Below are 15,982 nucleotides of genomic sequence, written 5' to 3' on the forward strand. Positions count from 1 at the left end.
TTTTGAGGCATAAGGGCAAGTGATATCAGGAGAGAGCTAGACACAGAGGATGGGTCCGAGGTAAGGCTTTTTGAGGATGGGTGTGATTGAGGCATGCTTGAAGGATGAGGGGAAGACACCATTTGCAAGTGAAAGATTGAAGAGATGTGTTAGGGTTGGGATGAAGACTGTGGCGAGGTTAGGGATGAGGTGGGGGGGAGTGGGTCAAGAGTGCAAGTGGTGAGATGTGATCTTGTACAGAAGAGTGGAGAGCAGATCTTCTGTCATGGTGGAGAAGCTGGTTTTGAAAGAACAGGGCTGAGCAATTAAGAGGAGGGGCATTGGGGGCTGCGGGCCAAAGCTTTCTCTGATGTTATGGATCTTGTTGTGAATTCTGCTTTTGAGCTCCCTCTGGTGGTAGCAGATGGTAATGCAGTTGTTTCTGGGCTGCAGTCTTGGACAGGTGTATCTGCTAATTGCAGTTCTGACTGGGATATTTAGGTGTGCAGGATTCATTAGCCCTTGCCAGTTGTCAATGTCTTTTGGGATATGAGTGATCTCTGCCTGGCTTCTTCTGCTTGGCTGCTATTTCAGCAAAGATAAGTGTCTGTTTATTTTTCTGTGGCACACTGCTGTGTGCTTGTTTTTGATTGTATTCCTGCTCTGAATGTAGGATTCGCTGGAGTTGCAGATTTACGCTCCTACGTCTTTAGTTAGATGGAGGAAGTTTTTGTATATTCTGCTGTGGATATTTTTGAAGGGTTTTAATACTGACCGCACAGAACTCTGTCCTATCCTGTCCTATTTTAGCTAGAGTGGCCTCGTGTGCTAAATCCTGTTTTCCTGCCTGTGTATGTATTTCCTCTCCGACTCACCGCCAATATTTGTGGGGGGCTATCTATCCTTTGGGGTTCTGCTCTGAGGCAAGATAGTATTCCTATTTCCATCTTTAGGGGGTATTTAGTCCTCCGGCTGTGACGAGGTGTCTAGGATTGTTAGGTACACTCCACGGCTACTTCTAGTTGCGGTATTAAGATCAGGTTTGCGGTCAGTATAGTTACCACCTACTCCAGTGAAAGTTTTCATGCTGCTCCAAGGTCACCGTATCATAACAGTATCTTCTGTTTAAAGAAAGAGGCAAAGTCTTCAGCAGAAATGAGAGGAGAGGGAGGAGGTGCTGGGGGACGGAGTAAAGAACTGAAAGTGTTGAAAAGCTGTTTAGAGTTGTGAGACAGGGAGGATATGAGAGATGAGAAGTAATTTTGTTTTGCGGCAGTGAGTGTGGACTTGAAGCTGATGAGGGACTGCTTGTATGTGATAAAGTGCTCGGCAGAACGGGATCTCTTCCATCTCCGCTCAGCAACCCTGGAAGCCCGTCTCAGTTCTTTGGTCAGGCTGGTCAGCCAGGGCTCCCTGTTGATTGAACGATTTTTGCTGTGTGTGTGAGGGAGGCGGCCGAATCAAGTGCTGCTGTTTTATAAAGTGGCAGCAGCATTTGTGTCATGTAAGGAAGCTATGTCTGTAAGAAGGAGAAGGGACTCAGAGAGTGAGTGTAAATTGAGGTGTTTGAGATTTCTGCGAGGATGTGTGAGTTTGTGGAGTGCGGGTTGCGCACTAGGAGAGGAGAGGGAAGAAAATGTCAGAAAATGTCAGTAGGTTGTGGTCAGACAGGGGGAGGGGTGAGTTAGTGAGATTAGTAAGGGAACACAGGCAGGTGAAGATAAGGTCCACCATGTATCCATCTTTGTGAGTAGCCACAGAGGACCACTGAATGAGGCCAAAAGAGGTAGTCAGTGCTAAAAGTTTAGAGGCAGCTGAGGTGTAAATGTCAAGTGTCAATGGGGAGGTTGAAGTCACCCATGATGATAGTGGGGATGTCAGCAGAAAGGAAGTGAAGTAGCCAGGTGGTGAAGTGGTCGAGAAAGGTGGAGATAGCTAGTTCTCGCGGGCGGTAGATGACAGCTAGCTGGAGGTTGGAGGGGGAGTAGATGTGGTGGAGATGTGGGGGAGTGCACCTCAAACTAGAGAAGAGTAGCAGAGGGTGGTATCGGAATTGGGGCAAAGGAGCAGGTATCAGACAGGAGCAAGCCAACTCCTCCATCACATTTGTTGCTGGGGCGAGAAAGTGCAGCTAGAGAGTCAGAGGGGGTGCGCCAGGTTTCAGTGATGCCAAGGTAGGAGAGTTTGTTGTTGATGAAGAGGTTGAGGATATACAAAAGTTAGTTGCAGGCAGAGCGTGTGCGTTTCATAGTGCTCCAGGTAGGGGGACCGGGGGAGTGGGGGCTGGATGAATGGGTATGAGGTTATCATCATTGTGAAAACGTGTAGAGCATCGTGGCAGGGTGTTAGAAATGAGTGTGGGGATGTGTTGAGCAGGGCCAAGATTTGGGGATACTTCACCAGCAATGAGGAGCAGCAGACAGAGCGTTAGAAGGTGGAAGCTGGATAGGACATTATGTGGCCAAGTGTGTCTGGAGAAAAAGGATTGTATGTGTAGGAACAGTTCTGAGGAGGAGGAGGTGAGATGGCTGGGGAGGATGGAGGGAGAAATGAGTAGTTTTACTATGTGGAGGGATAACAGGAGATTGTAAGAAGGAAAGTAGAATGGGGGTGAAAGTGAAAAGAAACATTGTAGTGGTTTTCTATTCCATTACCTTACAGTCAATTTCAGTCCAATTCAAGTCTAATTCAAAGTATGGTACTTCAAAATCTCTACTTTGAAAGATACATAGATCAGACTAAAGTCTGGATCAGACTCATGGGTATGAATATATCCCAAGCTAAGGGCATTCTACTGAGAATGAGGAGGTGGGTGGGTATGGCGAGACCAGATGCTGAGAGTTAAGCAAAGGTCATAAAGAGAGGGAGGTGTTGGAGTGACCACTCACAGATATGCAAGAATAACATAATAAGAGAAATGAAACAGATCATGGAAACAAGATGATAGGTAAGAAAAGCATAACATAAAAAGATTATATGCACTGCACATAGACAGTCAGATGCCAAGAAAAGCTGAGTAGCAATAGAGCATACCAGAAAAAGATTACATGCGCTGCACATAGACAGTCAGATGCCAGAGAAAGCTGAGTAGATATAGAGCATACCAGAAAAAGATTATATGCTCTGCACATAGACAGTCAGATGCCAGGGAAAGCTGAGTAGATATAGAGTATTCTTCGCAACCACTAATTGCTGTCCCTCATATGGTCTTTGATGCTCCTTTTTATCACCGTGTGCCGAAATCTCGGCATCTTCACACTAGGCCTAGATTTCTGTCCTTCACTAGGCTGGCATGAGCAGGTATGTCCCAGGTCTGGTCATGGTGGAAGTCCCAACCCTGACTGCGCTAACTCTGCCCACAAAGTACGCCCTGATGCTGGCACTGGTGTCAGGACATAAACTTCCATTGTATGTGCCACAGCATTCAGTAGTGAACACTGCATGCACGTCCTCAAAGAGCAAGAAGAAATTAATGGCTGTCAAAATACAGCTGCCGTCCCAGACACTGCAGTCCCGGGGAATCTGCCAAAGGTCCGGATAAATCGAGGTTCCCAACCCCTGCTGTACATGTACCAAGAGGCTCATATTTATACGCATATTTGGCATTTTGTTTGCTGCTTATTGCATTTTAAGTACCGCCGGCAGCTGCAGGAAGCCGGCGGCTGACACTGTGCGCACTACTGAAGAGCAATGAGTACTATGCACAGTCCCGGCGTGCAGAGCAGTGACTATTCCGGCAGCTACCCTTCGGCTTGTAAGCGATGCATGACGTCGATACCATGCGCTGCTTACAAGCATAAAGCAGCTGCTGGCATCGGAACAAGATGCTGCAAGGGAGCACTGGGAACGTAAGTGAAATTTTTTTTTAATGTTTTCTGATGGGGCCATGCATATCAAGATGGGGGTGGGGCCAGTCATACCAAGATAAGGATGGGTCCCTGCATACCAAAATAGGGATGGGGCCATGCATACTAGGACAAGATGGGGACCCCGCATACCAGGATAGGGATGAGGGCGATCATTTCTGCCATGATAGGGATGAGGAGGACCATTCCTTCTGGGAGAGGGATGAGAGGGCCATGCCTACCAGGCTAGAAATAAGGAGGACATGCATACCAGGCTAGGGATGAGGAGGCATGCATACCAGGATGGGGATGAGGGCCATGCATACCAGGATAGGGATAAGGGGGCCATGTACACCAGGATAGGGATGAGGGAGCCATGCATACCAGGATAGGGATCAGGGGCCATGCATACCAGGGTAGGGATGAGGGGGCATGCATACCAGGAAAAGGATGGGAGGGCCATGTGTATCAGGATAGGGATGAGGGGACCATATTTACCAGGACAGGGGATATTAAGTACAGAATTGACCACTTTTTTGCTTCAATTTTTTTTTCCTAATCTCCTCCTCTAAAACCTAGGTGCATCTTATGGTCCGGTGCGTCTTATTGTCCCAAAATACGGTAGTTGGAATCTACTACACACATACAGGCACCCCAGTGCTAACATACCTATACATTTTTTTGTGTCAAAAGATTAAACAGTATTGTTAAATACAGGGTGGGCCATTTATATGGATACATCTAAATAAAATGGGAATTGTTGGTGATATCAACTTCCTGTTTGTGGCACATTAGTATATGGGAGGGGGAAAACTTTTCAAGATGGGTGGTGACCATGGTGGCCACTTTGGATCCAACTGTATTTTTTCCAATGGGAAGAGGGTGACACATCTAACTTATTGAAAATTTCACAAAAAATATGGTGTGCTTCGTTTTAACGTAACTTTATTCTTTCATGAGTTATTTACAAGTTTATGACCACTTATAAAATGTGTTCAAAGTGCTGCCCATTGTGTTGGATTGTCAATGCAACCCTCTTCTCCCACTCTTGACACACTGATAGCAACACCGCAGAAGAAATGCTAGCACAGGCTTCCAGTATCCGTTGTTTCAGATACTGCACATCTCGTATCGTAAGGCAATTGTCTATGCTGTGAAGATAGGAGATGGGCAGCATCTGAAACAATGGATACTGGAATCCTGTGCTAGCATTTCTTCTGCGTGTGGTGCCATCAGTGAGTCAAGAGTGGGAGAAGAGGGTTGCATTGACAATCCAACACAACAGGCAGAACTTTGAACACATTTTATAAGTGGTCATAAACTTGTAAATAAAGTTACGTTAAAACCAAGTACACCATTGTTTTTCTTGTGAAATTCTCAATAAGTTTAAAGTGTCACATGACCCTCTTCCCATTGAAAAAATAAAGTTGGATCCAAAATGGCCAACTTCAAAATGGCTGCCATGGTCACCACCCATCTTGAAAAGTTTTCCCCCTCCCATATACTATTGTGCCACAAACAGGAAGTTGATATCACCAACCATTCCCATTTTATTTAGGTGTATCCATATAAATGGCCCACCATGTATGTCCCATTATCTTTATATATCATGTATATTTCATGCAAACAAGAAAAATATGAAATTGGAATTGCATTACTGCTCTAGAAAACATATATTTCATGCTATAGCGTTACAGAGTGCAACTTTATTTGTCAGTTATACCATATATGGAGATGGCTACTCTCAGTTTGCACCGCTTTGTGCATGTTCTTTGTTTGGAAGTGATAGTCATTCTTTGATATTTGCATACATAGTGACTGAGCACTCCACCCTTTAGTCTATAGCGGTTTTAATCACAGCAGGATCCCACCTACCCATATAAATGTGAGGAGAGGAATCACATTAGGTTAGGTTCCCTGCAAAAAGAAACGCCTTGTCGTGGCTAAAGGGCATATATAAAATATTGGACAATTTATAAGCTAAGTATCTTCATTTTTTCCTATTTTTTAAAGCAGAAATGAAATTCCAAATTCATATATTTCATGTTTGCATGCTAAAGCATTACAGAATGCAAGTTTATTTCTTAGTTATGGTGGAATGTATAGGTCCAGCAGGATGCTAATAGTAGTACGAGCAATATGCGGCCTCGTGTTATTATGATGAAAAACGCCTCCTGGGAAACCTTGGAGAAATTGCTGCATCACTGGTTCCATGAATGAGTCATTCTGTGCTTCAAATGAAATTGGAGGTTACATATGAAACCTAAAACATCAATGAGTGTCTACACAAACTATCAGAAGGTGTTAGCACGACATTAGGCTTAAAATCAGATGTCCAGCTACAGGTGTTTCACTGACCTCATGCTACTTGCTTTGAAAGGCTATCACGTGAAGAGCAAAATAGATATGGTATTATCTAAAACAAAATGGTAGATAGAATGGAGGATTATCCTCTTCAGCAAAAAGTACAAAGTACTACTTTTGTCTTGGACACAATGATAGACGGAGATTGGTCTGGAGACCATGTAGGCAACACCACAAATAGTAACACTCATGGGTTATGGTATGGCATGGTATAATGCAGACCTGGGCAAAGTGTGGCCCGTGGGCCATATCCAGCCCTCTGGCTGTCTCCATCTGCCCTGACTTCTTTGGTGGAGAAGCAGCCTCCATCCACTTCTTCCACCAATCAGCGTGTGAAACAGCTGATGCGATGACATCATTTTATCGCGTCAGCTGCATACTGCGGAGTGTCAGCGCACCGGAGGCAGAGAGAGAAGCAGAGCGCTGGGGAACAGGACCAAGGTGAGCATGTGGTGTTGTTTTTTTTTCATGTGTATGGGATGTTTGGGTGGGCATGGAGAGGCTGTGGGGGTGAAATGCTGCATATGGGGGTGACATGCTGCATATGGGGGTTACATGCTGCACATGGTGCCGGCTATGGGGGTCACATGCTGCACATGGGGAGGCTATGGGGGCATCATGCTGCACATGAGAAGGCTATGGGGGCTTCATGCTGCACATGAGGAGGCTATGGGGGCCTCATGCAGTATATGGGGAGGCTATGGGGCATCATGCAGTGTATATAGGGAGGCTGTGTGGGGCTCATGCAATGTATATAGGGAGGCTGTGTGGAGCTTATGCAGTATATATAGGGAGGCTGTGTGGGGCTCATGCAATGTATATAGGGAGGCTGTGTGGAGCTTATGCAGTATATATAGGGAAGCTGTGTGGGGCTCATGCTGTATATAGGAGGCTGTGTGGGGCTCATGCTGTATACAGGAGGCTGTGTGGGGCTCATGCTGTATACAGGAGGCTGTGTGGGGCTCATGCAGTATATATAGGGAGGCTGTGTGGGGCTCATGCAGTATATATAGGAAGGCTGTGTGGGGCTCATGCAGTGTATATAGGGAGACTGTGTTGGACTCATGCAGTGTATATAGGGAGGCTGTGTGGGGCTCATGCAGTGTATAGGGAGGCTGTGTGGGGCTCATGCTGTATATGGGGAGGCTCTGGGGATCATGTGTATAGGGAGGCTGTGTGGGCCTCATGCCGACATGGGGGAGGCTATGTGGGGCTCATGCTGCATATGGGGGAGGCTGTGTGGGGCTCATGCCGCATAAAAGGAGCTGTTGGGGAGCTCATACGATATACAGAAAGGGCTGTACTCGGGTTCAAAAGATATATAGGGGGATAGCAGCTTACTTAATTCTGCTCAATATTAAATGATACAATAAATATTAATCTAATTATCAATAATATAATAATTATAATATATCGATATTACTATTGAGTAGAATTCATTTCAACCTATTGGTTCAGCCCTCCACAACAGTCACGGTCTCTCATGTGGCTCCTCGGGAAAATTAATTGCTCAACCCTGGTATAATGTACTAGCTATTGAACCCGTTCTACGCCCGGGTGCCGAGCATTTATATTGGTATATGGTCTCCATCCTGGTATGTGCTGCTCCATCCTGCGTCCCCATCCTGTCATGTGCTGCTTCATCCTGCGTCCCCATCCTGTCATGTGCTGCTCCATCCTGCGCCCCCATTCTGTCATGTGCTGCTCCATCCTGCATCCCCATCCTGTCATGTGCTGCTCCCATCCTGCGCCCCCGTTCTGTCATGTGCTGCTCCCATCCTGCGCCCCCGTTCTGTCATGTGCTGCTCCCATCCTGCGCCTCCATTCTGTCATTTGCTGCTCCCATCCTGTCATGTGCTGCTCCCATCCTGCGCCCCCGTTCTGTCATGTGCTGCTCCCATCCTGCGCCCCCGTTCTGTCATGTGCTGCTCCCATCCTGCGCCCCCGTTCTGTCATGTGCTGCTCCCATCCTGCGCCCCTGTTCTGTCATGTGCTGCTCCCATCCTGTCATGTGCTGCTCCCATCCTGCGCCCCCGTTCTGTCATGTGCTGCTGCCATCTTGCACCCCCGTTCTGTCATGTGCTGCTCCCATCCTGCGCCCCCGTTCTGTCATGTGCTGCTCCCATCCTGTCATGTGCTGCTCCCATCCTGCGCCCCCGTTCTGTCATGTGCTGCTGCCATCTTGCACCCCCGTTCTGTCATGTGCTGCTCCCATCCTGTGCCCCGTTCTGTCATGTGCTGCTCCCATCCTGCGGCACCGTTCCTTAATTTGCTGCTCCCATCCATATGCCCCATACGCTGCTCCATAAGATGCTCCATAGTATATGCCCCGTATCAGGTGGCGTAAGTAACAAATAGCTGTGGCATGAAGTGCCACAGCCTCATGCCACAGCAATTTGTTACTTGCGCCACCTGATTCCTTTCCGCCGCCATTTTCTTGGTCCTCCTGCTGGCGGAATCGGCGCCTGCGCAGTCCGCGCTTTCCGGCGCCATTTTTTTGAAGACACACCTGCAGTGTGTCTTCAAGAAAATGGCACCGGCAGTGTGTCTTCAAGAAAATGGCGCCGGAAAGCGCGGACTACGCAGGCGCCGATTCCGGCAGCAGGACCAAGAAAATGGCGGCGGAAAGGAAACAGGTGGCGTAATTAACAAATTGCTGTGGCATGAAGTGTCACAGCTTCATGCCACAGCAATTTGTTACTTACGCCATTCCTTTCCGCCCATTTTCTTCGTCCTTCTGCTGCCGGAATCGGCGCCTGCGCAGTCCACGCTTTCCGGCGCCATTTTCTTGAAGACACACCTGCAGTGTGTCTTCAAGAAAATGGCGCCGGCAGTGTGTCTTCAAGAAAATGGCGCCGGAAAGCGTGGACTGCGCAGGCGCCGATTCCGGCAGCAGGACCAAGAAAATGGCGGCGGAAAGGAATCAGGTGGCGTAAATAACAAATTGCTGTGGCATGAAGTGTCATAGCTTCATGCCACAGCAATTTGTTACTAACGCCATTCCTTTCCGCCCATTTTCTTCATCCTCCTGCTGCCGGAATCGGCACCTGCGCAATCCGCGCTTTCCGGCGCCATTTTCTTGAAGACACACCTGCAGTGGAGCCGGAGTGTGTCTTCAAGAAAATGGCGCCGGAAAGTGCGGACTGCGCAGGCGCCGATTCCGGCAGCAGGAATCGGCGCCTGCGCAGTCCGCGCTTTCCGGCGCCATTTTCTTGAAGACACACTCCGGCTCCTCTGCCTGTGACTGGTCAGAGGGCGGCGCCGGCGCACATTAAGCGCGTCATCGCGCCCTCTGAACTGTCACAGCAGAGGAGCCGGGAGACGGAGCCGCACGCAGCGCTGGAACGGGGAAAGGTGAATATACTTACCCTCCTGGCGGTCCCTGACTCTCCGGTGGAGATCGCGGTATGCGTTCAGTGCTTACGCATACCGCGATCTCCTGGGAGCGTTACTCTGTGGGGGCCAGACTGCGCCGGCGCTTGCGCCTGCGCAGTCTATAAAGGCTTCGGACAGAGTGATGCTCCCAGCGTTATATTATAGATAGTATCTCTAGTTTCTATTTTAAGCACACTAACAGCTCAGCTTTATATTGGCTTGATCATGGAACCAGTGTCCTTTTCTCCAAAGTGTCACAAGAGCAGTTTTTCAAAATGACAACACTCAGCCACATGTTCCATGTGCTACAGTTAGCAGCCTACAATGCGTAAATTTGCTACCATGGCTTGTATCATCAAGCTAAACCAAAGAATCCAATGTTATTTATATGCACTATTGCTTTTACTTATTTACTGATAGCAGGGTATTTTTCATTTTGTTTCTGCTTTATGTTATGTGTGTCTATCATCAAGCAAATCTGGGATATAACTGGTTGGCAATTACAAAGCGAGCTGCCAGCATCGGATCTTAATGATTTGTGTCCCCAAGTGCATTCATAGTTGCATGACATTCCCGAAATTACTGTTAATAACCTTACTGACTGTATGACAAAGCATGTATGTCTGTTTTTCTGCACATGCCGCTCATACTCAATAGTGAATGAATCGAGATATTTTGTTTCCATTTCTTCACAATTTGCATATCATTATCATGTCAATCAATACTATGGTTTCCAAAATTCCACAACATTTTCTTCTTAATGTTGAAATTTAAATGTTAAGGATTGTATAATCATTCTTTAGGCACAGCTGACTTAAAGCTTGATAAACGTTAACTAACCTGTTCAAGGAAGTTGGCACTTAAAATGGCTTCATCCATGTGTTCTTCATCAGATTTTAAAACGGTTTTGATGCTTTCTACCAGTTCACGGACATCTGCAGACATGTGACAAGATGGCTCCTCTAAAAACCTGGTCACCAGAAGCTTAGTGTCCATGTATGACCTGTAATCAACTAATGACCTAGGTCTTGATCGAACAGCTTTTGCTCTTAAAGCACGTCTCATGGTAACAGTCATCAATGGTGGCCTGAGTTCTGTCTGAGTAGCTGCTTCGCAGCTTGGAACTGCATCTACAAGCAAAAATTAGAATATATTGCATTTCAGCAAACTCTAATACCATTTCTTTCAGTAAAATAAATAATTATGAAACTACAAATTTAATGAGGACCTTTCACCACATTTTTCATGTTCAACTGCACACGTGATGTTATAGTGGATGGAGAGTGATCTAAAATGTTTCTTCTTATTTTGGCTCTCCATTGTTGAGATATTAGCAAACAAAGTATCTGGCACATAATGAGTTGTCAGACAATTTTCACTGGGGTTGTGTACTTTTTCTACCTGTATCATGCTGACCAGTCAAAAGAAGATGCTCCACAATAGATTAGAGCAGGTTTCTTAGTGTGTGATATGTAGTGATGCAGCTCTGATCTCCTGGTATAACCATCGTTTTGATTAGAAAGCACAGATGATTAACACTTTTCAGATAAAGTCCCAGCACAGCTGAGTTTAGCTGTATCACATTACAAACTGTTCTATCAGCTCTCCTCTCCTAGTTCCGTCAGCAATGCTGTACTAGTCACCTCCACCCCGGCACACTGACTGTCTGGAGATGAAGCTCAAAGTGTCAGTATCACACTTAATGTCTGGTGTGCTGGCTCTGCAGTGAAATCAGAGCATGGTATCATTATATCTCACACAGGAGTAGTCCAGAACAGACACTATATTACATGTAATGACAGCCTGAACTCACTGCAGATCGAATACAAGTTACTTGAACACAGCAGACATAAGTATGATTATTGACACACTCAGTAAGTGGCAGAGTCAATAGAAGGGTATGTAGTATGACACAGCTAAACTCAACTGCACGATCCCTCCCTCCACACTGACTCATGTAGGAGGTGTGACAGGGTCACTGGTGCTATATGTGTGGGTAGATATGTGTCATTGAGGTTGCTATCTTCCGTGATGTGAAACTCAGAAATTTTTTTCCAGCATCTTATGGGCTGAGGGGTTATCGGCCTTGACAGGGTTGAGTTTTTATGAGTGACTGTCAGAGATGGGTAGGACGGCTACTCTCCATATCGCCTCCCCAAGGGTGTGGTTGGGGAAGTTGTTGTGAATTCTGTGGCAGAGTTCACTCCTGTGGTCACAAGTGGTACTTCGGCTGATTCTCTCTGGGATCTTCCGTTTGTGGAGGAAAGTGGTACTGCAGCTTCTGAGTTTCCTCCCTCAGGTGATCTGGTGAGCTCGTTAGCTTCTTCTCTACTTAACTCCACCTGATGCTTTGATCTATGCTTCCTGTCAATGTTTCAGTGTGGGACTTGTTTTTTCCCTGGATTATTCCTGTGGCCTGCTGCTCTGCAAAGCTAAGTTTTGCTTATGTTATTTTGTTGCTATTTTTCTGTCCAGCTTGCTTTATTGGTTTTTCTCGCCTGCTGGAAGCTCTGAGACGCAGAGGGACCACCTCCGTACCGTTAGTCGGTGCGGAGGGTCTTTTTGTCCCCTCTGCGTGGTTTTTTATAGGTTTTTGTGCTGACCGCAAAGTTATCTTCCCTATCCTCGTACTGTTCAGCTAGTCGGGCCTCACTTTGCTAAATCTGTTTCATCTCTATGTTTGTGTTTTCATCTTACTCACAGTCATTATACGTGGGGGGCTGCCTTTTCCTTTGGGGAATTTCTCTGAGGCAAGGTAGGCTTATTTTTCTATCTTCAGGATTAGCTAGTTTCTCAGGCTGTGACGAGGCGCCTAGGTTCTGGTCAGGAGCGCTCCACGGCTACCTTTAGAGTGGTTTGATAGGCTTAGGGATTGCGGTCTGCAGAGTTCCCACGTCTCAGAGCTCGTTCTATTATTTTGGGTTATTGTCAGTTCACTGTATGTGCTCTGACCTCCATGTCCATTGTGATTCTGAATTGCCTTTCATAACAGTACAGGAAGCCAAAAGTGCTAATGATTCTCAATAGAGGGAAAAAAGAAGTTCTGAGACCATTTTTTTTTCTTTGCACTGTGTTTTGTCTTTTTTTTCCCCTAGACATTTGGGTGGTTCAGGACACAGGTGTAGCAATGGACATTAAAGGTCTGTCTTCATGTGTGGATCAGCTCACGGCAAGAGTTCAAAATATTCAAGATTTTGTGGTCCAGAATTCTTTGCTTGAACTGAGAATTCCTATTCCAGATTTGTTTTTTGGAGATAGAACTAAATTTCTGAGTTTCAAAAATAATTGTAAACTATTTCTGGCTTTGAAACCTCGCTCTTCTGGTGACCCAATTCAACAGGTTAGGATCGTCATTTCTTTTTTGCGCGGCGACCCTCAGGACTGGGCGTTTTCTCTTGCATCAGGAGATCCTGCATTGAGTAATATCGATGCGTTTTTCCTGGCGCTTGGGTTGCTGTACGATGAGCCTAATTCAGTGGATCAGGCAGAAAAAAATTTGCTGGCTCTTTGTCAGACTCAGGATGAGATAGAGGTATATTGTCAGAAATTTAGAAAGTGGTCAGTGCTCACTCAATGGAATGAATCTGCGCTGGCAGCAATATTCAGAAAGGGTCTCTCTGAAGCCCTTAAGGATGTCATGGTGGGATTTCCTATGCCTGCTGGTTTCAATGAGTCTATGTCTTTGGCCATTCAGATCGGTCGACGCTTGCGTGAGCGTAAACCTGTGCACCATTTGGCGGTATTACCCGAGCTTAAACCTGAGCCTATGCAGTGTGATAGGACCTTGACCAGAGTTGAACGGCAAGAACATAGACGTCTGAATGGTCTGTGTTTCTACTGTGGTGATTCCACTCATGCTATCTCTGATTGTCCTAAGCGCACTAAGCGGTTCGCTAGGTCTGCCACCATTGGTACTGTACAGTCAAAATTTCTTCTGTCCGTTACCTTGATCTGCTCTTTGTCATCATATTCTGTCATGGCATTTGTGGATTCAGGCGCTGCCCTGAATTTGATGGACTTGGAGTATGCTAAGCGTTGTGGGTTTTTCTTGGAGCCCTTGCAGTGTCCTATTCCATTGAGAGGAATTGATACTACGCCTTTGGCCAAGAATAAGCCTCAATACTGGACCCAGCTGACCATGTGCATGGCTCCTGCACATCAGGAGGTTATTCGCTTTCTGGTGTTGCATAATCTGCATGATGTGGTCGTGTTGGGGTTGCCATGGCTACAAGCCCATAATCCAGTATTAGATTGGAAATCCATGTCGGTGTCCAGCTGGGGTTGTCAGGGGGTACATGGTGATGTTCCATTTCTGTCAATTTCGTCATCCACTCCTTCTGAGGTGCCAGAGTTCTTGTCTGATTACCGGGATGTATTTGATGAGCCCAAGTCCAATACCCTACCTCCGCATAGGGATTGTGATTGTGCTATCAATTTGATTCCTGGTAGTAAATTCCCAAAAGGTGGAATGTTTAATTTGTCCGTGCCTGAGCACACCGCTATGCGCAGTTATGTGAAGGAATCCCTGGAGAAGGGGCATATTCGCCCATCATCGTCGCCATTAGGAGCAGGGTTCTTTTTTGTAGCCAAGAAGGATGGTTCGCTGAGACCTTGGGCAGTGAGAATCTGGAATTGCTTGCCTGAGGAGGTGGTGATGGCGAACTCAGTCGAGGGGTTCAAGAGAGGCCTGGATGTCTTCCTGGAGCAGAACAATATTGTATCATACAATTATTAGGTTCTGTAGAAGGACGTAGATCTGGGTATTTATTATGATGGAATATAGGCTGAACTGGATGGACAAATGTCTTTTTTCGGCCTTACTAACTATGTTACTATGTTACTATGTTACTATGTTACCTTGTATAGATTACCGCCTTCTTAATAAGATCACGGTTAAATTTCAGTACCCCTTGCCATTGTTATCTGATCTGTTTGCTCAGATTAAGGGGGCTAGTTGGTTCACAAAGATAGATCTTCGTGGTGCGTATAATCTGGTGCGAATTAAGCAAGGTGATGAATGGAAAACTGCATTTAATACGCCCGAGGGTCATTTTGAGTATCTCGTGATGCCGTTCGGACTTGCCAATGCTCCATCAGTGTTTCAGTCCTTTATGCATGACATCTTCCGAGAGTACCTGGATAAATTCCTGATTGTGTACTTGGATGACATTTTGATCTTCTCGGATGATTGGGAGTCTCATGTGAAGCAGGTCAGAACGGTTTTTCAGGTCCTGCGTGCTAATTCTTTGTTTGTGAAGGGATTAAAGTGTCTCTTTGGTGTGCAGAAGGTTTCATTTTTGGGGTTCATCTTTTCCCCTTCTACTATCGAGATGGATCCTGTTAAGGTCCAAGCCATCCATGATTGGACTCAGCCGACATCTCTGAAAAGTCTGCAAAAGTTCCTGGGCTTTGCTAATTTTTATCGTCGCTTCATCTGCAATTTTTCTAGTATTGCTAAACCATTGACCGATTTGACCAAGATGGGTGCTGATGTGGTCAATTGGTCTTCTGCTGCTGTGGAAGCTTTTCAAGAGTTGAAGCGTCGTTTTTCTTCTGCCCCTGTGTTGTGTCAACCAGATGTTTCTCTTCCGTTCCAGGTCGAGGTTGATGCTTCTGAGATTGGAGCAGGGGCTGTTTTGTCGCAGAGAAGATTTTGGATTCTCGTGTTTCAAGACGGAAACTCCAGTATCTGGTTAAATGGAAGGGTTATGCTCAGGAGGATAATTCCTGGGTTTTTGCCTCTGATGTCCATGCTCCCGATCTTGTTCGTGCCTTTCATGTGGCTCATCCTGGTCGGCCTGGGGGCTCTGGTGAGGGTTCGGTGACCCCTCCTCAAGGGGGGGGGGTACTGTTGTGAATTCTGTGGCAGAGTTCACTCCTGTGGTCACAAGTGGTACTTCGGCTGATTCTCTCTGGGATCTTCCGTTTGTGGAGGAAAGTGGTACTGCAGCTTCTGAGTTTCCTCCCTCAGGTGATCTGGTGAGCTCGTTAGCTTCTTCTCTACTTAACTCCACCTGATGCTTTGATCTATGCTTCCTGTCAATGTTTCAGTGTGGGACTTGTTTTTTCCCTGGATTATTCCTGTGGCCTGCTGCTCTGCAAAGCTAAGTTTTGCTTATGTTATTTTGTTGCTATTTTTCTGTCCAGCTTGCTTTATTGGTTTTTCTCGCCTGCTGGAAGCTCTGAGACGCAGAGGGACCACCTCCGTACCGTTAGTCGGTGCGGAGGGTCTTTTTGTCCCCTCTGCGTGGTTTTTTATAGGTTTTTGTGCTGACCGCAAAGTTATCTTCCCTATCCTCGTTCTGTTCAGCTAGTCGGGCCTCACTTTGCTAAATCTGTTTCATCTCTATGTTTGTGTTTTCATCTTACTCACAGTCATTATATGTGGGGGGCTGCCTTTTCCTTTGGGGAATTTCTCT

General features: G+C 46.4%; 1 protein-coding gene across 1 annotated transcript in view; it reads right to left on the minus strand.

Annotated features, from left to right (window-relative positions):
• ENTREP1 (endosomal transmembrane epsin interactor 1) overlaps positions 1-15,982 on the minus strand; it is a 170,666-nt gene that overhangs the window by 5,265 nt on the left and 149,419 nt on the right. The window contains exon 10 of the mRNA XM_069763629.1: positions 10,404-10,693. Within this exon, the coding sequence (XP_069619730.1) occupies positions 10,404-10,693 (290 nt within the window). The remainder of the gene's footprint in view (positions 1-10,403; positions 10,694-15,982) is intronic.

Source organism: Ranitomeya imitator, chromosome 1 (assembly GCF_032444005.1).
Source record: "Ranitomeya imitator isolate aRanImi1 chromosome 1, aRanImi1.pri, whole genome shotgun sequence".
NCBI classification, from domain to species: Eukaryota; Metazoa; Chordata; class Amphibia; order Anura; family Dendrobatidae; genus Ranitomeya; species Ranitomeya imitator.